The following is a 27,614-nucleotide window of genomic DNA, read 5'->3' as shown; positions in this document are numbered from 1 at the left end:
TCTGGGGGGTGAATGAAGGTGAGAATCTGGAGTACATCAGTACAGATAGAAGATAGCTGTTTCCATCCACAGCCACCTTTGGTGAGCTTTCCTGTTTACTCCAAGGGGTTAACATAGGCCAACTGACAGGTCCCACTATTTTGTTTGTCTCTGATTCTTAAGAGAGAATTTGTTTTTAGTCCTGAGTAGCAGGAGCCTCTCTTGCATCCACGTTGGTAGGTAGGAACCCTCCAAAGCATGCTAGGCAGGGCAGGGAGGCCCCACCCGCCTCTCCCACCTGCTGCTGAATGGGAGGCAAGTCACTGTGATAAGCGCTGAGGTCGTGGCATGTCCTCACTGCAGAAGTCATAGCTCATGAGTTTAGTCTAGCATAGCTTTTGTCTGCGCTGTCCAAGTGTTAACAGCCACGACCTTCCTCAGGAAGACAAACGGTCACACAATATTCGTCCGCTCCACTGCCTTCACGGTGCAGGAGCTGGAAGCCATGGCCTTGGACACGTCAGACAGGTGTTCTGCCTCTCTAGCCTCAGTCCCAGCCTCACCTGGGACTTCGAATTCTGGCTTTAAATGCAGCTTTCCTAGGGTGACTCCAATACACCTAACACTGGGCAGACTGGTACGTCCGCACTGGGTGGACTGGTATGTCGAGCTCCACCGGCAGAGATAACCATCGCTGTGATGATGCTGTTCGCAGCACAATGGTCACCTGAGGACAGGCACTATTCCACGCATGTTCTTATTGGAAGTGCTCCTAACTTCCATTTTTCAGAAGAAAGAGCTGGGGTACAGCATCGGACAGTCAGTGTCAGAAGAGAGATTCTTATAATCCAGGCCTTCGTTCATTAGATTTTTTATTTTTAATTTTAGTACATGTTGACACATGTGTTTAAATCCCAGCACTCAGGGGCAGAGGCAGGTGGAGCACTATGGGTTTGAAGCCAGCCTGGTCTACATAGAGCTCAAGGCTAGCCAAGACTACCTACTGAGATCCTCTTTCAAAAAACAAAATAAAGTAAAATAAAATTACATGTGTTGTGCTGATATGCAGTTGCATCTATGCATGGAGGTCACAGAATGAATGACTTGCAGGAATTGGTTCTCTCCTTCCACTGCGTGGGTCTAGGAATCGAACTCCGGTCTTCTGGCTGGCCCCTATGCTTTAGACTTTAACCTGAGTTTTCCCCATAGGTACATGTTCTTCAAACTCTACCTCATTCATTGAAAAGTGGTGTCAGATTTCGGCTTGCCTAACACGAGAGGCTGTTAACTTTGTATTAGAGGCCACCAATGCCTTTGGTCAGTGGTCAAAACTCCCTCATTGTGTATGCAGAACAGGAGGCACTGCCTGAGCTGTTGGGGGAGGGGGAGGGGGGAAGCAAATTATAGCTATTTGCATATTTTATTATATTTAGTGCATTTTATTTTGTCAGTGACTCTTAAAGCACATTAAGTAGTTAATTGCTTTATTTCCTTTTCAACATTTTATTTGTCTCTATAATGTAATTAGTGCAAACTCCATATTTGTTTTCCCCTTGAGTCAGCTCAACACTTTCTCCTTTTCATTGTGAAATATTTCATGCTTCCGTCCAAGCTTTCCCCTCACCGAATTCTTATTTTAATTTGCTTTCCTGGTACAATGTGCTCTAAGACGATTTCATTTCAGAAAAATGCCGCATCTTCCCCTTGGTATGGAGTCTCCTCATTTTACCACGTTCCCTAGTTTAGCTTAACGTCCTTTCATTTCTATTATGTGTTATGTGTTCCAACTTTTATATCCCTCTGGCGTTCGTTCTAATAGAATTAGGAGAATCTATAAATAAAAGTGGCTTCTTAGAATAATGCTTTCATTCTTTCCCTCTGCCCCCGCCCCAGCTTCGGAATTTACCAACAGACCCTCTCAGGCAGAGGCTCTGCCCAAGAAGACTAGAGTTGTCTTTGCCACATCTGGTCTGGGGCGCCCCTGGGGAAACAGGCAGGGGTCCAAATTAGGGCTCCCATTCAGGACTTTGCACTGCGGCAGCTGGTCCTGCCCCTTGGTTTCAAAAGAATCAAGAGAGGCTGAGAAGTCTTCAGAAAGTTACTAAGTCTGATCCTGAAATTAAGGGAAACACGGCCTCGCAGGCGGATAAGATAATTAGGAGAAAACAAGCCAAACCAACCCTGCCAGGGTATCTGCGGCGGGCTTATCGCTCCTGCACAGGAAGTTCCTATAACTCCGCGATTGGGCTCATTTACATTTCTGCAACCCTGCCAGCATAGAACTAGCAAGAGAGGGCTGCCAGGAGCCACCTTTGTCCCTTCAGGTGCCAAGGTGGCCTACACCCTAGAAGTAAGCATCCCAAAGTCAGACTTCACTGCTACTGCCCTGACAACGTCACTGGCTCTATTAAGTCTCTAGAAGTCTCTTCTAATCTTCATCTGGAAATATAACTTCATGATTAGGACAATCCTGGCTTCCTCCTCGGGGAGCCCCATCCACCACACCCTCACTATCTTTTCTCCTAACATCTTATTATGAAAATTTTCAAGCAGAGGGCTAAGTTGAAAGAGAACCATGTGCAGCAAATGGCCCCACCCCCACCATGCTATTCCACCAGAAGTCACGGCCATCCCCTCAGGGTTCTCTGCCTGAATCCACCCTTCCATCAGCACATTTATTCTCCGTGTGCTCACTACAGAGTGAACGGCCACGTCAGCACACTCCCCGAGGAACACTTCCACAGCCACGTCCCTATCAAGAGCCCAATATTTACTTGGGTGTTTTTCTTCTTTTGAGGCAAAATTTACCTGTGAAGAATTGAGCATATGTTCACACCACATTGGCTCAGATTGGTTATATATGTCATTATATATGTTCTTCAGACTATCAAGATTTCACCCCACCTACCAAGACATCACCCCGAGTGTCTGCGAGCCTTCCCGTCAACCCCTACCCAAGGCTGAGGCCCTCCACACCACTGGTGTTGTCTCTTCTGTTGCTTTCTGCATATGGAATCACTGAGTTGTGGTACAAGGCTTTCACGTGGTGTGATGTTTGTGAGGCCTTTCTGGTTATGCAGACCTGTTGTCTGTTGCCTTCCTATTGTTGTGTTTTTGTGTAACCTTGGCTGTCCTGGATCTAGCTCTGGAGACTCAGAGACCCACCTGCCTCTGGGACTCAAGGTGTGTGCCACCACCATCCAGCCTGTCTGTTCCTTTTTATTACTTGTTTCGTGTTCCGTTCTTCTGTCTACTTGTCTCTGGATGGTGCCAACAAACTTAAAATTGTGGTAAAAGTTAAATAGTCCGAGAGACCTCATAATCATCTCGTGGGGGCAAAAAAACAGTACCCCAATATGCTGAGAACCTAGCATTGACACAGGCAGATTGGTGACCCACTCTGACCAGAGATGCTTGCTGGCCTGATTCTCTCAAGTGGGAAAACCGTGACACTAGTTCTCCTAGTCACTGGGAAGGGCTGGTCATGTCATTTCTACTGCTGACATACCCTCTGTTGCTATGACAGGCTGACATAGAAATCACACGGGAATCAAGGCCAGCACACGCAGGGCATTTAAAATGAACTAGGTAGGCTTTGCAGAACACTATACTCTTGCTGGCCTTGTCCATTGTCCCTAATGACCCATGTGGCATCAGTTTCATGCCTATGATGAATGCAGGAACATGGCCCAGGCCCAAGACTTGCAACCTAATTCATGGAGCCTGACAGCGTGAGTCAAATAAAACAAACAAGACAGCAGGGAGCGTGGCAGCAACAAGCATACAGGCAAGGCTCCTCCGCCTTGGGGAAAAGATCTCCCAACGGCAGCACCCGCCACTAAAATCTGCACAAAGTGATCTGTGTTCAGGATGGCCCTCAAGGATGCTGTGCCACTGTCTGGCATGGTGACAAGCCAGGGCTGTCACAGCCACTGGCACAGATCAGGTACAAAAGCGCTTACAAAAGTGACTAACTTTAGGAACCAGCGGCTGGAAAGCAAACCCAGTTTCAGGTCAGAAAAACACACTGGCTTTCAAATGCTTTGTTTTGTTTTTGTTTTTTGTTTTTGTTTTTGTTTCAGCTCTCCATAGCTGAACTCCTGACACAAGAAGAAAACAGAAAACGCACCCGTGCCTTACCATGAAGACAGGGCCATGCGCAGGAGTTAGGGAATCACTATTAACACCAACAGGACATAAACAATTGTGTGGTTTGTGACTCCTGGTTGCCCAACACAGGAAACATAATGACGTCAGTGTGTCTACATCTACAACAGAGTGATGTCAGTATGTCCACATCGACTCTGAGGATTCATCTGGGTTTAAAGTTGATTTAACGGGGTCTGAAGTTGATTTAACAGGAGACAGAATCAGTTTGGCTTCCTGAGGTTTCTGAGGTGAGTAGGTGGGAGTGGGGGATTAGAAAATTATAATGACAATATTTTGTACAAAAACACAAACCTCTATGGAAAGAGACAGCAGCCATTCCCCCAAGTGAGCCTGGGTATGGCCTAGCTTGTATGAGGTCCTAGACTTCATCCACAGCATGGCAAAGCAAAACAATCTGTTTAAATGAAGGGCTGAGAGGATCTTGAACTGAGTCACTGGACAGAAGTTGGTTGAAGCCACTGAAAGGAACCCAGCTTTCTTGTTTGGACTAATAGTATCACATTCCTGCAAATGACACGGCAGAGGTTGTAAAGAAAGGTGTTAATGAGCTCTTGACAGAGTCAGGAACGGTTTCTTTTCAATTCAGGAAAAACAGGGCCTTATCATGAGGAATATAAAGTGAGGGTTTTGTTTAGCTTTAAAAGCCAATGGCATAAGATGGAGCTGTATGGAGACTGAGATCAATGACAGCTAAGAATGGACTTACTTTTCTGTTAAAATCTGTTCTCAGACAGACACACCTAAATAAACTCCAACTGAGACACAGGCAGGGATCCAGGCACACGGGGTCTGACAGACACTAAACCACAGGCTTCATGACTCTCAGAGAGGACATGCATAAAGCTAAAACTGGCATAGGAGGGGACTGCTGGGGCACAGCCTGCCTGCCCCAGCCTATCTTTGTAGCTCAGGACTTGCCAGGTATCCTGCCAAGCTTGGAGACACTACACACCTTCACTGAACAAAGCCGGCAGCTGGTAAATACCCCTGCCATTGAATGCCATCAGATATGTGGCAAAGTCTACACAGATCTACCCACCTTTCCTATCTTCCTTCCTCCTTCTCTCCTCCTCCCTTTCTTCCTTCCTTCCTTTTTTTTTGAGACAGGCTGGCTAGTCTGGAATTCACTAGGTAGACCAGGGTTGGCCTCAAACTCACTGCCTCTGCCTTCTGAGTACTAGCTGTCAGAACTTTAAAAAAAAATTATAGCGTGTGTGTGTGTGTATGTGTGTGTGTGTGTGTATGTATGTTTGTATGTGTGAGACACAGAGACAGAGTGTTCGCATGGAGGCCGAAAGAGGGTGTCGGATCCTTCAGAGTTAGTTACAGGTGTTTGCAGGGAAACCAGATGGTTTATAACAGTACCAGCATCTGAACTCTGGTCCTCCTGATTTGTATAGTAAGTGCAAATGACTTCATGTGCATGAATGTTTTGTCTGCATGTATGTCTGTGCACACCATTTGTGCCCCTGGGCTCATGGAGGCCAGAAGAGGTCACTGGATCCCGTGCACTGGAGTTAAGATCATTGTGAGCTGCCATGTGGGTATAGGAATGGAACCCAGTTCCTCTGGAAAGGCAGCCGGTGCTCTTAACTTCTGAGCCATCTCTCTAACCTCCACTAAATCCTTTTCCCCATCCAGAACTTTTCTTTCTCCAACCTTGCTCTTACCTAGCTGACTTTTTCCTTCTATCTCTCCAAGGGCCTATTCCCGACCTGTTCTGCTCTGTCAGTGGGATGGCTGAGCCTTCCAGACAGCACCACCAGGCCACTGAAGGCACCAGAAGGAGGCTGCATTCTCCATAGTGAGAGGCTCTGCTAACAGATTCATCCACCTCTCTTCCCACTCCCTCTGGAGCCCTTTCCTGAGATTCTCTACTTCTGAATGGGATGCTTCTGAATGGATCGCTTAGCTTCTGAATGGGATGCTGAGTGGGATACTGTCCCAACACCACCCCCTGTCCTGCTCCTTTGTCCAAAAACAAGTCCTGTGGGACCCTCAGATGTTACTGGCCACAAAGCCTTCCCTGAACCCCAGGTGAAAGTTCCTGTTCCCTGCTGTTGCGCAAACCAGCTCTGCACATTCCTCTCCAGTGATTACTTAAGTTCCTGTTGGCTGTGGACAGGGATCTATCTAGACCTGCTCATCCCTGAAATACGCAAGGGGCGGGCCCAAGGCCTTGCACACAGTGGCATTCCAGGCTCTGTTTCAAAACACAACAGGCAAACAAACTCACTGAATCAGGTTCAAGGCAGGCGGATCTCTGTGAGTTCGAGACCAGCCTGGTCTACAGAGCTAGTTCCAGGACAGGCTCCAAAGCCACAGAGAAACCCTGTCTCGAAAAACAAAAACAAAAAACAAAAAACAAAAAAAAAAAAAGAAAAGAAATTGCTGCAATGTTCTTTAAAAAAAAAAAGAGGAGGGTACTGATTCTCAAAATACACAGAGTTTACCTACAAATTATTCAGATCAAAGGCAGACAACTCAAATGAAAAACGGGGCAAAGGATATAAATGAGCAATTCAGAGAAGAATGGAAGTAGCGAACAGACAGGAGAAGAGATATGTGACTTTAGTTGCAGTTACAAAGAAAGCCAATGAAAGTAAGCTTGTGCGGGCACAGCTGGTTAGTATGGCGAGAGACCATCTTCACCCCAAATCGGTAATATCCACCTTCTCCCAGTGGAGTCGGTATTAGTCGTCATCCACCTGCCTGGGAACCACAGCCAATGCCCCGGGCAAGGTGACATGCATATACTATGACACATCTCCTCAATCTCTGGAACCAGGCCACCTTAGTCCCGATCTTGGCTCTGGCATTTACAACTTTACTACTTCTCCGTGTCTCCGTTTCCTCCTCTGTAAGATGTGGGTGACTGCACCTACCTCACAGGGCTCCTAAGCAGAGAAATGAGTCAGGACAAGGAAGAACAGGTGAAAAATCACCTGCCAAGGGAACCAGGACCAGACAGATGTCTGTGACTCTCCCTGGTTATGCCATTTGTTCTTGCTATTATGTATCCCATGAGAAATTCTCATGCATGTGTCCAGAGAGGAATGAATAGAAGGGATCCTGGCAGCATGGAGTTAAGGCAAAGGAAGACCTGAAGGTAAATAGTGCAACAAGGTATCCATTGCAGCCACAAAAATGACAGAGCTACTTATAGTATCTAGAAAGCAGGCAGCTCACCACTTCCAGGGTGGTTAAGATAGCTGGGTATTAAAAGGATGCTTCTTTGGATCCAAGTTCGATGTGCCATGTTCATATTTAACAGAGACACATACGCTGAGATGTGCGCAGTGGTGATCTCAGGAGGAAGGAACAACTGGGATGAGCATAGCAAGGGCATTTTGGATTTTTTTCTTCTTTATACATATGCACTAAATTTTTTCTCAGTGTTGGAAATTAAACCCAGTGCCTAGTGCATTTTAGACAAGTACTCTGCCATTGAGCTACCTCCAATCCTGTAATATTTAAAAAGAAATCTGTATGTTCATTTATTTTTATTTCATACATATGAGTGTTGGGTCTGCCTGTGTGTCTGGGCACCACATGTGCCTGGTGCCTGCAAAATCAGAAGAGAGCTTCAGATCTGGGACTAGAGATACAGATGGTTGTCACCTGCCATGGAGGTGCTGGGAATTGAACCTGAATCCTCTGGAAGAGCATCAGGTACTTTTAACCACTGAGCCATCTCTAGAGCTCCCAGTGATTTTTTTTAAAATAAAAAAAATTCTCAATAATACCATGAGATAAGTTGAACAAATATTTCTAAGTTCTACAAGGACAGAAAAGTGGGACAAGCCACCTGTCAATAGAGGTGTGAGCTGGTCACTGGGGACAGAGAAGCAGTGGAGCCACCGCCCTACAAGGTCCTGGCATTCCAGACCAAACACTCCCAACACAAAGAATCCCTTGACCTGAATGTCAAGGAAATGCTAAGCAAATTATCTGCCAGCCACACCATGGCATACCACCCATTAAAAATTACAACAGAGAGTAGTTACTAACTTAGGAGGGATAATTTTCAAAACTAAATAGTCTATTTGTATAAGTTATCTGTGTATATAGGAGTGTGTGTATGCACACATATTAGCACAAGTATGTGTGCACATAGACACCCAGTTCCAAAAATAACAAAAAGGCTGGGAAGATGGCTCAATGGGTGAAGCACTTGCTGTGTGAACGTGAGGACATGAGTTTGAATCCTCAGAACCCACATAAGGCTGGGTCCATCTGTAATCTCAACACCCCTACAGCAAGTCAGGAGTTGGCGATAGGATCATCTCAGATATTCTTGAGCCAGCTAATCTAACATTCATAACTGCGAACAAGAGATCCAGTCTCAAACAAGGTGGAAGTTGAAAACCAATGCCTGAAGTCACCCTCTGTGCACCACGTGAACCATGGCATGCACACATCCAAACCCACCCACATTCCCACACACAAAGACTAAAACACAAAACAAAAGGACATGGTCCAAATTTTAACCGTAATCATCTTTGGGTATGAGAATTATGGATGATTCCTATAGTTATCTGTCTTAAAGCTTCTCTACATTTAAATTTTTTTATTCCATTGACAGCACTGCACTTCTGCAATAGATGTAGACTATAAGGCTTTATCACCCGGTTATGCCACCCCTCAGTGCAGCCCTGGGTCCCCACCAGGATTTCTCTTACCTCTAGGTTCTACTTTCTGACTCTAATGCTTAGTACCATTACAGTGGGAACACAAAGTCTGCCAGGCTGGGTGGTATACACTAAGCTGGGGGGTATGTATATACCAGGCCGGGAGGATATATACTAGGATGGAGGGTATACACTAGGATGGGGTACACACTAGGATGGGGTACACACTAGGATGGGGGTGTACACTAGGATGGGGTATACACTAGGATGGGGTATACACTAGGATGGGGTACACACTAGAATGGGGGTACACACTAGGATGGGGTATACACTAGGATGAGGGTATACACTAGGATGGGGTATACACTAGGATGGGGTACACACTAGGATGGGGTACACACTAGAATGGGGGTACACACTAGGATGGGGTATACACTAGGATGGGGTATACACTAGGATGGGGTACACACTAGAATGGGGGTACACACTAGGATGGGGTATACACTAGGATGGGGTACACACTAGAATGGGGGTACACACTAGGATGGGGTACACACTAGGATGGGGTACACACTAGGATGGGGTATACACTAGGATGAGGTACACACTAGGATGGGGTACACACTAGGATGGGGTATACACTAGGATGTGGTATACACTAGGATGAGGTATACACTAGGATGGGGTACACACTAGGATGGGGTATACACTAGGATGGGGTACACACTAGGATGGAGGTACACACTGGGATGGGGTACACACTAGGATGGGGTATACACTAGGATGAGGTACACACTAGGATGGGGTACACACTAGGATGGGGTATACACTAGGATGCGGTATACACTAGGATGGGGTATACACTAGGATGGGGTACACACTAGGATGGGGTATACACTAAGATAGGGTATACACTAGGATGGGGGTATACACTAGGATGGGGTATACACTAGGATGGGGTACACACTAGGATGGGGTATACACTAGGATGGGGTACACACTAGGATGGGGTACACACTAGGATGGGGTATACACTAGGATGGGGTACACACTAGGATGGAGGTACACACTGGGATGGGGTATACACTAGGATGGGGTACACACTAGGATGGGGTACACACTAGGATGAGTGTATACACTAGGATGGGGTACACACTAGGATGAGGTACACACTAGGATGGGGTATACACTAGGATGGGGTACACACTAGAATGGGGGTACACACTAGGATGAGGTACACACTAGGATGGGGTACACACTAGGATGGGGTACACACTAGGATGGGGTATACACTAGGATGGGGTACACACTAGGATGGGGTACACACTAGGATGGGGTACACACTAGGATGAGTGTATACACTAGGATGGGGTACACACTAGGATGAGGTACACACTAGGATGGGGTATACACTAGGATGGGGTATACACTAGGATGGGGTACACACTAGGATGCGGTATACACTAGGATGAGGTACACACTAGGATGGGGTACACACTAGGATGGGGTATACACTAGGATAGGGTATACACTAGGATGGGGGTATACACTAGGATGGGGTATACACTAGGATGGGGTACACACTAGGATGGGGTATACACTAGGATAGGGTATACACTAGGATGGGGTACACACTAGGATGAGGTACACACTAGGATGGGGTACACACTAGGATGGGGTACACACTAGGATGAGGGTATACACTAGGATGGGGTACCCACTAGGATGGGGTATACACTAGGATGGGGTACACACTAGGATGAGGTACACACTAGGATGGGGTACACACTAGGATGGGGTACACACTAGGATGAGGTACACACTAGGATGGGGTACACACTAGGATGGGGTATACACTAGGATGGGGTATACACTAGGATGGGGGTACACACTAGGATGGGGTATACACTAAGATGGGGTACACACTAGGATGGAGGGTATACACTAGGATGGGGTACACACTAGGATGAGGTATACACTAGGATGGGGTACACACTAGGATGAGGTACACACTAGGATGGGGTACACACTAGGATGGGGTACACACTAGGATGAGGTACACACTAGGATGGGGTACACACTAGGATGGGGTATACACTAGGATGGGGTATACACTAGGATGGGGTACACACTAGAATGGGGGTACACACTAGGATGGGGTATACACTAAGATGGGGTACACACTAGGATGCGGTATACACTAGGATGGGGTACACACTAGGATGCGGTATACACTAGGATGGGGGTACACACTAGGATGGGGTATACACTAAGATGGGGTACACACTAGAATGGGGGTATACACCAGGTGGATATATACACTATGATGTAAAGGGTACACACTAGGATGGGAGGGTATACACCAGAATGGGGAGGTATACACCAGGATGGGGAGGTATATACCAGGATGGGGAGGTATATACCAGGATGGGGAGAGTATACACCCGGATGGGGAGGGTATACACCAGGATGGGGAGGTATATACCAGGATGGGGAGGTATATACCAGGATGGGGAGGTATATACCAGGATGGGGAGAGTATACACCCGGATGGGGAGGGTATACACCAGGATGGGGAGGTATATACCAGGATGGGGAGAGTATACACCCGGATGGGGAGGGTATACACCAGGGTGGATATACACACTGTGATGGGGAGGTATACACTAGGTTGGAGAGTATATACTAGGATGGGGGTTATACACTAAGCTGGGAGGATATACTCTAGGCTGGAGAGTGCAAACAAGAAACTTTCCCTGCACTTGAAATTCAGGGATCCATTATAAAAATGCTGGTCTAGGGCTGGGGTGTGGCTCAGTGGTAGAGTACTAGCCTAGCGTGTGTAAGGCCCAAGGGTTTGATCCTAGGCCATGCTGGTCTGCCTTCATTCCTGCATAGATAAGCCTTTGATGTAAGTTCTGGGCCAGAGGCTTGATAAGAAGGGAGGATCCCAAGTACAAGGCACCCTCACTTAGCAGGGCCACAAAGCACCTTCCCAGGGCACCGCCCTTCCTCCCCAACCTTCCTGACTGGACTGCAACCCTCTGCTCTGGGCTGTTGGAAAACCTGACTCAAGCCCCCACTGGCTCATTTATCACCTCCTCTCAGTACCTCTCCTAACAGGGCTGGCACGGCCAGAGTAGGGCCCACAAGTCAGGCTGCCAAGCGATTGGGTAGACATCCACGAACTGTGGTAAATTACTCAGCCTCTCTGGGGGCCAATTTGCCCAGCTGTGTAGTGAAGTTAATACCAGGACTCTAGGGATTGCCAGCAGCATTTGGTCGCTAGTAAGGACCAGCTAAAAGCTGAATGGTGACAGTCATGCTGGGAGTGGCATCCACTGACGAAGCTGCCGTCTAAATACAGTCACACCAGGGGCACAGTGTAGTCAGGATCTGGACTGCCGCTCCAAAGACTAAAACCTTCACAAAAGTCTCCTTCTGAGGCTTGGGGTAGACCAGACTCTCTATGCTCGTCATTATGTCTTCCACCTCGACTTCCTGGCCCTGCCGCCTTCTTCCTGTCCTTGGTCCACTTAGAAGCAAAGGAGTCACCTTTACTTTGAGACACCAGCCTGGATCCCTGGGTACTGCCGAATGTGTCAGCTCGGCCCCGTAGTAGCCACATGGCAGGGAGGACTGAGGTTATTCCTCAGCCTTGATTTTTTAAGTCTCTGCAGGTGGCGATGAAATCATGGCACGAGACCGAGTGATGGAGAACATGCCACCCAGCAGCAAGGTACCAAGAGATGTCACGGGATAGAAACCCATACAGGTCCTCGACAGTTACAAACCTAGAACTCAACAGAAACCGTGACAATGAAGTCAGGGAGTGGCATCAGGAAACCACCAATCCTGGAATAAAAACGCTGTGAAGGTTTCAGGAGGACTGAGCCTGTGCGCCAGGAAGCAGGCCAGGTCATGAGAGTTTAAGCTACTACTATACTTAGGCTGCAGTCCAGGGAGAAGACAGACACGCTCGCTCACACACTCTGGGTGGACAGTTCAACCCTGTCACGATGCGGTTCTCTGGGGAGATCAGATAGATAGAGAATGTGAGCAATAAGAAACAGCAGATGTAAAGAAAGAGCCGGGTAAGGTTTCCAGAACATCAAAGTTCTGCCCTTACAGAAGCGATAGGAAGGAGCTAGGCTCAAGGTTATGCAGGGGGCAGGTGGGCACCTCACCGGGGCTGTGTGTACAGCCCTACACAGGAGCCTCTGACGGCTTGAAAGCAGGAAAGGGACAATGTGAGGCTTGTGGTTCTAAAGATCCTTCCGGTTGGTGGGGGGTGGGGGGGTCGGTGCCCAGGCTGAGAAGGGAGTCAGGGAAGCAGGGCAGCAATTCAGGTGTTAGAGTGTAAACATGGGCTGGCCTGGGCTGTGGCTGCTGGCTTGAGGGGTAAGGGATGAGAGGCCATGGAGGCAGGCTGGCAGGGACTGTACCTAGGGGCTGCCAATAGCAGGGAAAGGAAAAATCCAAGGAAATACCCTGGTTTCTGGCCTGGAGAGCAAGGAAAGAGACAAGGTGGACAGAAGGGCAGGTTTGGGGGAATAGGGTACCCCAAGGAGTTCTGGAGAGGGTTCTGAATTACACAGTGGCTCTCTCTCTCTGTCTGTCTCTCTGTCTTTCTCTCTGTCTCTGTCTCTCTCTCCTGGCGATCAGATCACACAGGTAACCTAGGCCTCTCCTGAGCAAGTAGGATGTTCTGTGATCATTGCTGAGACTGTCACCAGCATGACTGGAAACCAAAGGGGGAAAGTGTGGAAATTCGGGTTCCTTCAGAAACACAAGGGATTTGTTTACCCCGGCGGCAGGAGTGGCCTGGCTGGCCATTGAAAACTTGGCTCTAATCAACAAGGGCTCTATGACGACTGATGACGGCCAGTGGCAGAAATTCAAGCGTCCCCATGAGGGTCCAAGAGCTGACAGTGATGGCCCCTTCCTGGTCCAGTTCAGCAGGGGACATGTGCAGCGCACCACTGCAGAATAGCGAATCTGGCTGGACCTCAGGGCCCTGCAGGGCCCTGCGGGGTGCGGCTTGTTTGTGCCCAAGCGGCCAAAGGGGAGACAATGAGACTATTTCTTCCCCTCTGCGGTGCCACCATCTCGACACTGAGGGCATTGATGGGCTGGTTACTATGGGAACCCCAGGCTGCGGATCCCATCCCACGAAGTGTGAGGCTCCCAACAGCTGATGGCTATTCATCCTGGTTCCCTGCAGGACCAGACAGAGGCCTTGCACCCATCACCGTCTTCAGAGGCACGAGGACACCGGGAAGATGCAGGATTCGATGGAACGATAGGACCTGTGGGATAGGAGGCATGCATGGCAGGACCCTGGGCATTGCCAGAAGACACGGGGCTCTCAGCTCAGTGTGGAGCTGACCTGACCCAGAAGCATAGGACAGTGTCCCAGAAGGGTGTACCTGGTGCATATGCACACACAGGGGTGAGTGATTCTGATTGATGAAAAGCAAGAGATTAAAATAAAAAGGCAGTGGGAGAGATGTTCAATAAAATAAGGGCTAGGCCCTGACCTTGCTTGGCTCTGTACGATGACTCAACTCACAATCTCTACAAGGACTCACACGTCCCAACTGTGGGCTACTTTTCAGTCACTAGAGATGCTGGTAGAAGCGGAACTGACCTCAGAGAAAGAACAGCCAGGAGACTGACTTCAGACTCACCAGAAAGCCCAGAGTCTAAGTGGCAGACAAACCAGCAAGCCATAATCATCAGTGATGATGACAGTGACGAGGAGCCCAGAGGACAAATGCGTCCTTGGGGGCTGGGGCACTCAGGGGAGGGCTGCTGACAGAATCAGCAGCGGAGCTGCGAAAGATGAGGGATGGCTAGGAGGGCGAGGCCCGTCCAAGGCAGACAGGATAGCGTGAGGAAGCCTAAAGTTCTAAGGAGTGCGGTTGGAACTGGGGTGGAGGCGGTGGTGAGGCAAAGGTTCTGGTACACCTGCAAGTGGACTGGGGGTGTGGGTGGGGGGCTGGCACAGTGGCAGGAGCAGCCAGGGCTCTCAGAGCCAGTCAGTCTGTGCTGAGAAGGGATCAGTTAGAAAACAAACAGATGTGAACGCGTGCCTTTAATCCCAGCACTCAGGAGGCAGAGGTAGGCTGATCTCTATGAGTTCAAGGCCATCCTGGTCTACAGAGCGAGTACCAGGACAGGCTCCAAAGCAAGAGAGAAACCCCGTCTCAGAGAAACCAAGAAAAAAGAAAGAAAACAGATGTGAGCAACTGGAGCCAGAGGCAGCTCCCAGGCCTCTAGTTCAGGCACCAGACACAAGAAGGTGAGTTTTACAGCTAAGTGTGCCCAGCTGATAATGTACAGTTAGAGTGACTACGTGTAGCATCCTGGGACTAGAGCGACAAAGTTTAGTGTGTTTAAATCCATAGAGAGATGTAAGCTTCAATGCTAAGAAGCCCCACTGTCCCTATACAGAACAATGTGACACACAGCACAGCACATATGCATATACACACAGCTAACATGCAGCAGAGTACATGTCTATACACACAGCTAACATGCAGCAGAGTACATGTCTATACACACAGCTAACATGCAGCAGAGTACATGTCCATACACACAGCTAACATGCAGCACGGCACATGAGTATACACACAGGTAACATGCAGCATAGTACATGTCTATACATACAGCTAACATGCAGCAGAGTACATGTCTATACACACAGCTAACACGCAGCACAGCACATATGTGTATACACACAGGTAACTTACAACACAGCACATATGTGTATACACACAGGAGTACCAGGTGGACAGGAGGAGAAACACTGACTGTAGCTTCATTAGCCACTCACTCGGTTGTTTATTTTACCAGGAATTGTAAGGCTTCCAGTGAGAGGGTGGCTGCCCTTGACTGAGAAGAGCCGGGGTCTACCTGCCAGAGGTGATGAAAGTGGAAAATGAGCCACTGAGTGCGGTCGGTCAATCATGGGTTTGTCAAACTCTAATTGGACCAAATGCCTCATGGTTGGTAGATAACATCTCCCTACAGGGCTGACATAAGGTTCCCCAAGCAAGGACACCCACACAAGCAACATCCCTCAGCGTGAGGCAGGGCTTCTGGTCAGCCCCGAGGTCACTGAGGAGCAGGTGCGGAGAACTGCTGTATGCAGGTCCTGGGAGGAGGGGAGGTGCCTGTTCAGCATGGGTTAGGCTGAGGAGAGCTCAAAAAGTTACCGTTTTTTGCAGATGCGAGCGATCCAAAGAAGCCTGGGATGCTCCCAGGACAGCAGGGAATTGCCAGACATTGGAAAACAGTGTCTGGCCAGCCCCTGTGTGGCCCTCTGGCCACCCAAAATGCAAGGCAAACTGAGCTCCCAGTGTCTGCAGCTTCCCTCGCCCTGTATCTACGGCTGTGTTTCTGATGGGCTCCCTGGAGTCGGCCTGGGAGATACTTGAACACTTGCAGTGGGCTGGTCAGCTAGCCAGGTGCTCAGGCCCCATTCCATGTCTGCCTTTGGACATTGCCATTTGGGGCCCTCCTAGCAGCTCCATACACCAGGCAGATCAGCTTTGGTCACTGCTATCCACCCAGCCCCAGTGATTCAGGAGGGCGGCCTAATCCATGAAAGCCTTGTCCACTAAGTAGAGATGCCAAATCAGATGGAAACGACACAAGCTTCAAAAATCCCAACCTTGTCTGGGCCCCCAGTGTACACCCAGGACCTCTAACACCAAGACAGCCTGTGACCAAAAAGCAGTACAAGAACTAGGTCACAGATGACTGGAACTGTGGGCTTTGCCTGGCAACCAGTTCTGGCCCACTATTCTAACACCTGGTTAAGGCTTCAGTTGGTTCATCGTGAGAACAAGTTGTCCACGGCCCAAGAGTCCTCTGCTGACAAATGAGTTCCACAGGCTTACCTGAAATTCTGGGCCAGGGATGGCCTGCTCACTAGCTATTTTAAGGAACACTATTTAGGGCAAGTTCAGAATCATTTAAGGCTCTTAGATCTTTTTGGGCCTTGGCAGCCAGCCTGCTCTTTTTATGTTCAAACTCAGAACTAACAAATTAGCTCAATACCCCAGGCAAAGCAACAGCGCAAGGGGAAGCATGGTGTCAGAACGCGACCCGTCAGCTTAACACCACTCATGAGCATCCAGGAGCTGTGGATGCCCCGCTGCTGTTCCAAGCGCGGAGAACACCGTGTTGCAGCCCTAGCCCATAAGCAACTTGCCTTGTCTAGGAGTCGTCAGTGTCAAAGATAACCATGTACATGGGCTGGAATGAGGGGCCTTCTGCCAAGAGACAGAGGGGGAAAGAAAGGAGTATAGAGGAGATAGAGGGGATGGGTAATGGCTGGGAGCCAGAGTGCTTGGTGCTTGGTGCCGCTCTATCCAAATACCCTGTGATCTGCGGCCAGGCCTATGTTCACTGAGCCACTATTTCCTTGACAAGTGGATGAGCCCTGCCTGGGAGGTCTTAAGGCAGGGCCTTCTTTTTTTTTTTTTTTCTTTTTCTGAGATAGGGTTTCTCAGTGTAGCCCTGGCTGTCCTGGAATTTGCTCTGTAGACCAGCCCCGAACTCAGAGATCTGATGGGATTAAAGGTGTGCACCACCACTGCCCAGCTCAAGGCAGGGGCTTCTTAATCCAGGCCCAAAGGCACCTCGGGTGTCCATGGATGTGCTTCAGGCAGTCCAAGAACGCTGTGGCATGTGGGTCTAATATACACTTTTCCTTTTCCCCCCCCTTTAACATTTTATGTATAGATGTATATGTGGACAAGTATGCATCTGTAAGCAAGCAGATGCAGATCATATGTAGTGTATTCTGACTTGAAAAAGAATGTAACGTGCCTGAATATAATGTGTACATAAGCCAGACACATTTCTCTCAGTGCAGGCGTTCTCTGGTACCCACAGATACGTAACAAAAAGGATGCTCATCTCCCTATACAAATGATAGGGTGTTTGTAAAGAGCATCCTCCCACGTGCTTTATATCATTGCTAGATTACTTATGACACCTGATCCCATGTGGGCTTGTGCACAGAGCTGCTCTTGTAGTGCTCAGGGAGGAACAGAAGGTCCAGTCTGTCCATGTCACACACAAGCATTGTCTCCTGAGTGGTTTAGCCCAGTGTAGACTAAGACCAAGAATGAGAAACCTGAAGTCACAGAGGACATTCATGTGCACTTTGAGAATCTGACTAAGAGGACTCATTAGTTTTTCAGAGGACCCAAGTTCGGGTCCCAGCACCCATAAAAGTGGCTCACAACTGACTGTAACTCCAGTCCCAGGGGCTCTGACACCCACCCTCTGACCTCCGTGGGTACCATGCACACATATATGCATGTGTGCAAAACACCCTCATAATAAAGCAAAACAAGTAAGTCTTTTAAAATTAAAAAAAAAAGGCTGGGCGGTGGCAGCGTTTGCCTTTAATCCCAGCACTTGGCAGAGAGGTGAATCTCTGTGAGTTCAAGGACAGCCTGGTTTACAGAGTGAGTTCCAGCTAGGGTTACGCAGAGAAACCTTGTCTCTAAAAACCAAAAAGGAAAAAAAAAAGATTTAAAAAGGATTGAGAAAGCTACAAGTCTTCCCCTTCTTAGAAGCCATTATAAGCTGGAATTTGAAGGAGAGCCTCGCTGCCTAGACTTCTAAAACTTTTGCTATCCTTATATTCATCTACCAATAATACGGTATGTTTTGTTTTTAAAAGTTCACGTAAATATTGCGTACCCAAAACTGCCCTTAAGACTCGATGCTGAAGTCGGGCGGTGGTGGCGCACGCCTTTAATCCCAGCACTTGGGAGGCAGAGGCAGGCGGATCTCTGTGAGTTCGAGACCAGCCTGGTCTACAAGAGCTAGTTCCAGGACAGGCTCCAAAACTACAGAGAAACCCTGTCTCGAAAAACCAAAAAAAAAAAAAAAAAGAGTCGATGCTGATTGAATGGTTGACCTGTGTATCTCAACTATGAATCTGTAGCCCTGTCTAGTTATTCCACGGCATGACTATTTTGAGTCATTCCTTCCCTCTTCTGGTGGATGTTTAGGCTTCTTTCCCCTCATTTATGTAAAGGACAGAAAGTCTCACGGGCTGTCTCCTCCTAGTCTCCCTGTCCACACAGCAAGTTTCCCGGTATGAGCCTTCACTCAGAGTAGCTCATGCAACATGTCTCACCATGGTGCCAAAACGCTCTCTGCAGTATGCGCCAGTTTCCACCAGTAGCAGCAAGAGGTCTGGGGCTCCACATCCTTGACAACACTTGACACCGTGCAGGGTTTGCCACCCTGACAGGTGCGCGATAGTGTCACCATGGCCTTCTGGCCGCTCCCAGCCAGCCTAAGCATCACCTCTTCATGGGCCATTCACTTCCTCTGCTCACCCACTTCTCTGCTCTTCTACCGAGCATTTATCATTTTCCTCATTAATCTGTAGTTTTAAAAGTAATCTGTGTTCTAATTTTCTGTTCTCTTCTCTAACCACATTTCCTAGTCTGCCGCTTTCTGAAAAGTCTCAGAGGGCTTTTCTTTGCACAGAATTTTTGTTTTGGCGTATCCATCTCTTCCTTTGGCTTATAAACTCTGGTATTTATTAAAAATTTTAATCAAAAATGCAGACTAAGAGAAACCTCGAACTAGCAGGAGAAGAAGCAATGTCTGTGGTCAGGAGCGCCATGAGGGCCCTAAGTGCCAAGGTTCTGAAGCTCAGGCTACTGGTTGCTCCTTTAGACTTCAAGATTGAGAATATTAAAGTAGTTACTATTTGCCCATTTTTTAATCCTAAATTCAAATATATTTGGTTTAAGACCTTGCCTCCTTTCTTAGTGTCATAAGGGTAGGACATTATAATTTTCTAAAAGTCTTATATGCACGCTCAGGTCTTTAAATCCCATCTAGAATGTAACATTGTAGAGTGTGGGCTAAGAATCTAATTGTTTCTCCATGTGGACAGTCAGTTTTTCCAGAACCACTTATTAACTAAATGGTCCATCGTTCCTCGTCCATCTGTAACTCTTCTGTTGGCATGCACAGGCTCCCACGCACACTTGGCTTTGAGTCCCTTCCATGAATGGGCAGCACCATCGCTGGGCCAGTCCCCCTCCTCGCTCTTCCTTCCCAGACTTGTCTGAGGGACATCTTGGACCTTACTACACCATATGAATTATCTACTTCATTTGTGAATTCTACATACAGCTCAATCCCACAGGTATTTATGGGATTACAGTGATTTAATAAATGGGGGGGGGCAAAGAATTTTTCAGGGGCTAGAAGTGTGGTTCTAGCATGCTCCATCTGCAAGACCTCAAAACCAAAAAACGCTTTATCATTCAGTCCATAAATTCTCCCCTCTAACTTACTCATCTCGAAGTATCTCACAGCTTTTATGCTGGGATGCCCTACAATTTCTCTCGTCTTCTATGTGCCGAGGTACAGGTAGGCAGTGTCCTAGGAGCCCATTCAGCTCCCTAATGAGTGCTCACAGCTAATCTCTAGGTTCCGGTCCATTACCCATATGGTTACATCAGACAAGTACACACGTGTGCACTCCACAGGACACATGTGGAGATCAGAGAACAACTCTGAGAGCCGGTCCTCTCTTTCCACCACGTGAGTCCCACGGATTGGGTTCAGGTCACCAGACTTGGCAGTAAGCACTTTAACTACTCGCTGAGCCGTCTCGCTGGCCTGTAACTTGGATTTCATATTAAAAACAAACTTGTTGCATTATCTGGAATGATGCCTAGAGAGGAAAACAGTGGCTAGCCTGTCTCTATTCGATTCATACTTGTTAATGGAAAGGGACGGAACCAGTATGAGATCGAACGAGATGCGTAGTTTGAGGAAGGTGACTAATTGTTGGCCTAAGTTACCTGTGGGTCATGTTAAATAAATCAAATCAGGTTATCAATTGATTGACAGTAAAACAGAATGTCAGAGAACAGCCTGACGGATGGACAAGAAAGCCAAGGCTGTGACTCAGGCAGGTAGAGAACAGAACACTAATTGCCCATTAAGAGTTTGGAAGAGAGAATCGCACAAAGGCGTTCTCTGAGGAAGGAACGCAGCAAGAGGCAAAGGCGATCGTCACAATGGCAGAGGTTACCGTGTGAACACAAACAGCCCCCTCCCACCACTCCCACCCCATTGACTCATCTATAAAGCAAAGCTAAGAACATGGACGTCTTATTCGTGAGTCACAAGTTCTCCTTGTGAAAATGGTTGAAAATGGCAATAAGGTTTCTTAGGAGCTCTTAGTAAGTAGACAGAGGTCGGAAAGATCCGGGCCTTTTCCACATTAGCGGTGCACTTAAAGGTGGGGAAAGAAAAGCAGGCTTGGGAAGAAAGAGTAATAGAGCTTTCCTTGAGGAATTACAAAAGACAGCGCCGACCCCCAACCCAGTCATCTTTCAGTTTGAAAATGTCCCCTATCGTGTCCTTCTACCAAAACCAGGCCTACCAAGCTGAGGGACAGGCCCTGTGGGGTGTGTGGCTGCATTGTCCAGAGAGACCTAAAAGGCCACTCAATAACCTCTCGGGGTGATGAGACGCATGCCTCAAGAAACTTCTTGCCCACAGGCAAAATCGGGAGCACAAACCTTGTTCATATGCAACTCAGTCGGACACAGGAGATTCAAAGCCTGCATGGTGGGCAGGTTATTATGGGGTGGGGGCTAGGAGTGTGTGTGACAAGAATGCCCAAGGGAGAGCTAACTGTGCCTCTCTGCCTCTTGCAATGTAAAGCTTAGAGTTCAACTTCGCCTCCTCTCTGCTCATTTAATTATAGGAACCCAAATCCCAGGTACTTTGTAATTTACCATCCAGTTTAAGAATCACTTTCAGCTAAGACAAATTGCTGGGCCACCTGGGCAGAACAACAAGCGGTAGGAGTCGGGAGCCAACAGGAGAGCTGTCTTCAACCCAGTTAGCCCCGGAGATTTGACAGCTACAGAAAGCAATGCAGCCAGAGCCACCGATAGGCAAAAACCTTAACTCTTAGGATGTCTGAGGACACAAAAAGTTGATTACTTCTTTTGGATAAACCCTGACCTGCCCCAGGAACTAACTACACATAGCAGAATTTCCCCTTGTCTTCCACCTCACAACAAGAGCTGAAGAAATGTCATTTTGATCAGGACCACGGCACACTTTGCTGGCTTCTGTCACAGATAATGATGAAACTAGATTTAACACAGCCTGGTCCTGCAGTTTGAGTTGTAAGGCCACACTTCCTTCATTTCACTTGGTTCTCCTGAGGGTGTAGTTTGCCGATCTGTAACAGTGCTGGGAGCTCGCCTGGTGGGACTGCACACTTGAGCCTGTTGAGGCCCAACGTGGGCCATAAATCGAGATCAACCCTCCTGGTTGCCTGCCCCTCTGCAGGGCTGCATCAGGAAAAAGTGCCCTATGTTGGCAGTCTTTGGGAGCTGCAGTGACTTAGTACCCAAACTTGGCTTCTCAGGATAAATGACAGCCAGTCTATACCTCCAGGGGTGGGAGAAAGGGCATTCCATGACGAGCGCCTTGCTTCTGAACATTCATGGGGTCAACTCATCAACCTCAGGCAGTACAAAGGTCACTACCTCTACGGCTGAACAAGTCAAGAAGTGACATGTCCAAGGTCATACAGTAGTGTGCAGAGAGCTGCCGTTCTAGCTACAGCTGGAGCTCAAAGCAAAGCAACCATCCTCTCTGCCTAGAGAGGTTTTAAGTGCAGAGCCCAGCTTCCAACCATCCGGCAGCTTCTGGGTGCTGCTTTCTCCCTGACCCAAACCTGACTTCTGGGCACGGGCACCAGCGCGCCACGCCAAGGGAAAGCCAGTCCCTGAGTTGCCGGCCACGCTCAAGTCGCCCAACCAGCGCCTGCCTGCCTTGGCGCGAGCACCTAGCCCAGAGCCCCGCGCCACCCGTCGAGGGCAGAGTAGCCTGAGAGGCGGAGCTTGGGCTCGGGAGGCCACCGGGAATTGAGTGGACGCTGAGGATGGCGCGGGTTGGCAGAACGCAGCGACCCCTTGGGCGTCCACTCCAGAGCGGTTGGGCAGGTGTCGGCGCCCGGTCAGGGCTTCAGAGGCCACACTTCCGAGTGCGAGTGCCCGGCGACACCGCCTGGGGACCCACGGCCTCGGGCCCTCCCGCGGGACGGTCCACGCAAGCCACCACGTCCTCCCCGCCGAGTGTCCCACGGCACTCCCCGCGAATCCCCGCAGGACACCCCCGCCGTCTCCAGCGGTGCGGGCCGCCTTCCCACGGCGCCGCCGGCGGCCGAGCTGGCAAGGCGCCCCCTCGCGCGTGGCCGCCGGCGGCCGGGAAAGTTTGGGGCGCGCGGGGCCGGCGGTACTCACCTGGCCCAAGTTGAGGTAGCCGTGCGCCGCAGCCACGCGGTCCGCCGCTCCGGGGCCGCCCAGCACTTGCACTGCCCAGTGGTTGGTGTAGACGGGGCGCGGCGGCGGCGGCGCGGAGCAGGCGGCGGGCAGCGCGAGCAGAAGCAGCCAACGCCAGGGGCGCAGTGCGAGCGGCGGGAGCCCGTGCCGGCCGGCGTGCCCGGCGCCTCGCGCGACATCGGTGGCCCGGGGCGGCGGCCGGGACCCGGGCGCTGGCGGCGCGCGCGGAGGCATGGCAGCGGCAGGCTCGCGCGGCGCCCGAGCGGCGAGTGCGCCGGGGGGTGGGGAGCCGCCTTTTAAAGCCGCTCCGCGCCGGGGAAGCGCCGCCGCCGCGGGCGGGAGCCGGGGAGGAGGAGGCCGCCGCGGCGCGTTCCCGCCCGCGCGGCCCGGTGGCGCCCCTGGGCCCGCGCTCGTGCGGCAGTCTCCCGGCCCGCCCGCAGTTCGGGGGCCGGCGCAGGGGAGGCCCGAGACTTTGGGGTTCTCGGGACACGGCGCTGTTCGGAGTGGCAGCCTCGGCCCCACACGTACTGCTAGGAACCGGGAGGGCCCAGGGTATCCCACGTGAGTTCCTCATATCCCCGAGGAGTTGACTTAGGTCGGCACATTTCTACCGGTTGCGCCCCTGGAGGCTGAACTCACCTGCTGGGGTCCCCAAGGCTAGACAGCCTTGCTCAACTTAGCTGTGGCAGTGAACTTGGAAATGTGTCCGGATGTTAGGGGGAAAAGATTCCAGGGAAAGAAACACTGGGGTGTCCCAGCACCTGGCCTGACCTGAAGACCACAATGAATGGTGAAAAGGGAATGTGGAGGACTTAGCTGGAGTCCGCGAGAGATTTGGGGACACAGCGTCCACACAGGGCTGAGGTTGCTGCATAGCTATGTAGGTGAACCCCATAGCTGACCGCTCAGTATCTGTGCAGTCTTTAACACCTTTCTGTCCTCGCTGGGCCTGTACGACGAGGTTAACAATAGCATCTACCCATCTGGCTGGTTTGAGGATGTCAGTTCTTCCCTTGCAATCAGGGACAATGTTTGTTTTGATGAGCCCAGGAACTGCCGCGTGGCTGGTATTAGATTGTGTACACTCTTAAAAGTACTCAGTGATCTAGGACCAGTCAATAGGAAAGTGAGTTGACTTCTCTTCACCGTTCCTCCTGCAACAGCCTGAGAGAACTGTGGGTGCTTTCACGGGGTGAACAAGCAATGATGAGAGGCTAGGATAGCTGCCACCCTCGGAGGACCCACTGGTCCCAAATGCCCCCACGCTGAAAGAAAACCTTCAGCCAGATTAGTGCAAGAGGGGAAACGGGAAACAAAACAACGAAACAAGGCAGAGAAAGCCTTGAGACAGGAAGGAAGTCGCTTCACCGATGCTCAGGTTCCAAGAACAGCTGGTTCCCGTTCTGGAGCTGTTTGGCATTGGTTTGCCAGAGTGAGTCTATCGCAGGGTTGATAGGGCAGAAATGAGAGGGAATACAGGAGAGAGGGAAAGCAGGATCTACAGAGGGCCACCTGAAGTCCTTTCCAACCTCCCTTTCAAGGGTCCGTGGGTTTTATATTCCACATGATTGTACAAGCACATGTCACCCTAATGAAGGTGGGAGAAAGGAAGGAAGTATGGTGGAAGGCCCAGCCAGAACAAGCCAGATTTATGCCTAGGGCCCCTTATAGCACCAGGGGCCTTCACTCCTTTTCCTCAGATCATGACTGACCCTGCTGTCCCTGGCCAGATCCACCCTGTGTTGCAGAAAAAAAAAAGACCTAGGTCAAGGTCTGAATGCTCCTGGTCCCCTGCCTGCTGGAAAGATGTGAGGCCATCACACAAAGTGGCCAGCGCTAGAGGAGAACACTCCACACCTGTTGGACAAAAACAGCACCCAGAGCCTTCAGCCTGCCTCTGTCCAGCCAGGTGGCCCTAGAGAAGTCCCTGGATGGAGGAGGGTGAAGTCTGAGCACCCTTGCTATTCCTTTCCAGCGATCCACCTGGACAACTTGAGTCCCCGTTCTGCCTCGTAGCCCGCTTGAAGGCCCTGCACGGTGCACATACTCTAGATGATATGGAGCACCTCATGCCTCCCAGGAGGGTACCCCTGTCACAGCAGACATCATGACAGGCAGAGACGTAGGTTTTCTAAATTAATTTGGTAGATGCAATGATATAACACACTAAACTGAGAGGAAACTAAAATGCATCTGAATTTTGTATTTAAAGGGGTCAGAATTATTTTATTAACAAGACTGATCCATTGGGACTGAACTTCCTGCTTGTTGTAGAAGTACCTGGGCCACAGCTTGGCTGTAGGAGGGCCAGCTTGCCAAAATGAACATCCTAAATCAAATCACCTCCTGTGAGTTTCCCACTGATTTACGCGGTGACAGGTTTAACTCAATCACTGGAGTCCTAGCCCTCTGAGTTGAGATAGGATCTGTAATAAAACTTGCCTCCTCTTCCTGCAGGGAGGGGATTTCATTACTCACTCAGCTCTGCTCTCCCGATGGCCCTGAGGTGCACACAACTCCCAGGCTGTGATTGGGTGGTGGGGGATAGCGGGTGCCTGTGTTGCTCCTTTAGATTGAGGTCAGCCAGGCTGAGCAAGGACAGGACACGGACTGGAAAGGTGACTAGAGATGGCCATGTCTCAGAAGTTAGAAAATACTCCTACAGAGATAGGATGCTTCCACGAACATCTTCCCCAGCAGAAGATGAGCCACTAGGAGGTGTTATGGAGTTACATTCTTATACCTTTGTCTGGTACAGCAAGAACAGGGCTGCCTAGTTGGACCCCAGTGTGCCCCTGAGTCAAGGCCACCACACAGCCTCTTGGGATTCAATCCATTTCAGTGATAGAAACTCAACTGCCAGATTGTGCCTTGGAGAGTATGCTAGGTTCTACAGGCCAGGATGAGAGCTCTGCATCACGTGGGCAGCACCTTTATGGGTCCAGAGAAGAGTGAGCTCTCAGTGCCTGGGTCACCACAACACTCACTTGTGTGTGACCTCAGACAGGTTGCTTTAGTTTCCTCTGCTGTAAGTGGCAGTGGTGCTGCTGTCCCTGGGGAGGTCACTGAGGAGCTGGTTGGTGTGGAGCCCTCTGTCCAGCACCTGGCACCCGTGCTTGACCATGCTCTGCTGGGTGTCAGGTGCTCCACAGTGGGGCACAGTGGCTGGGGTTGCCCTGCTGCCCTGTGCTGGACTCAGGGGATAGAGTTGCACCATCTGGATCAAGGCCCGGTTTGCAGATCTTCAGGTTTGTAACATTCAGAACCAGGAAAACAGCTCATGATTGATTCTTTGCTGTCACTGTGGGCTGGGTCTGAAACTGAGTTGTTCCAGAGGGGATCTGTGTTGACCTAGGGCCTCTAACTCCTGAGGACCCCGGAAGACCTGCTTTGCAGTGTGATCTCAGACCGAGAGCCAGCTAGGGTTAACCAGGGCACGTCTCACTATTTTTCTGTCTATCAGGGCCAAGGCAGAAGATTCAGGGTTCCTTACTATCCCTCTTTGTATAATTCACATAGTGGATTTCCCCCCATTTTCTTCCACACCAACAAGGTAGCCTTTGCATTGTCTCCTGTAACATTTCCTGCCTTGGACATTTTCTTTCTCATTTTTTAAGACTATTTATTTCATTTAAATTATGTTGCGGATACATGTGGGTGTGTGCACCCATACTCGAGGGTGCTTGTGGAGGCCAGAAAGGAGCAGTGGGTTCCCTGAGCTGGGAGTTACAGGTGGTTGTAAGCCATCCAGCATGAGTGCTGGGAATCAAACTCCTGTCCGTTAGAAGAGCAGCAAGTTCTCCTAAAGATTGAGCCATCTCTCCAGCCCCTGCCATTTTCCTTCATAATACCTTGGAGCTGGGGAAAATAGTTTAAAGAGTGAAGTGCTTGCTTTGCAAGCCTGGGGACCTGAGTTTGCATCTTCAACATCCATGTGTTAAAAAAAAAAAAAAGTACTGGGTCCAGCAGCACTCACCCGGTATCCCAGCAGTGGGAGGCAGGCTGGAGGATTCTCTAGCCTGCAATCTGGCCAGTGTAGCTGTACTTGGTGAGCTCCTGGCTCAGTGAGAGACCCTGTCTCACAACCTAAGGTAGAGAGCAGTTGTGGGAAGCACAGTGTCAACCCCTGGCCTCTACACATATGTCTTCAACTATGCATGAACACTTGGACATGTGTGCGTTGACGACACATGGTGTCAGTGCCTTTAAGACACAGCTCAGTAAAGAGACCCGTGGGACTGCCACAAATGCACTTGCTTCTCCCTCCTCCTTGTGGCTTCTTCTATTGACATCCACAGAGCTTTGATCTTTCTTCCTGCTTATTTTCTTTTCCATCAAAATTGATTGTGATTATTCTGCAAAGGGAAGGCTCTTTCTGAACTGGTTTTAATTGTCAAATGCTACTTAATGTGTTTCTAACCAATCACATGGCTGCTTCAGGCATGTTCAAAGGTGAGAAGCCTGC

The 27,614-nt window shown here is 49.7% G+C and overlaps 1 protein-coding gene across 2 annotated transcripts in view; it reads right to left on the bottom strand.

Annotated features, from left to right (window-relative positions):
• The window catches only part of Pcsk6 (proprotein convertase subtilisin/kexin type 6), a 183,694-nt gene extending 160,263 nt beyond the window's left edge, over positions 1 to 23,431 (bottom strand). Inside the window, exon 1 of one of the 2 annotated variants that reach the window (XM_075953248.1) lies at positions 23,111 to 23,431. In XM_075953248.1, the coding sequence (XP_075809363.1) occupies positions 23,111 to 23,383 (273 nt within the window). In that variant the 5' untranslated portion in view covers positions 23,384 to 23,431. The remainder of the gene's footprint in view (positions 1 to 23,110) is intronic. The other variant, XM_075953247.1, reaches the window with a different exon arrangement.
• Between the last annotated feature and the right edge of the window lie 4,183 nt (positions 23,432 to 27,614).

This window comes from Microtus pennsylvanicus, chromosome 18 (assembly GCF_037038515.1).
Source record: "Microtus pennsylvanicus isolate mMicPen1 chromosome 18, mMicPen1.hap1, whole genome shotgun sequence".
Taxonomy (NCBI): domain Eukaryota; kingdom Metazoa; phylum Chordata; class Mammalia; order Rodentia; family Cricetidae; genus Microtus; species Microtus pennsylvanicus.
This window is presented reverse-complemented; position numbering and strand designations above follow the sequence as displayed.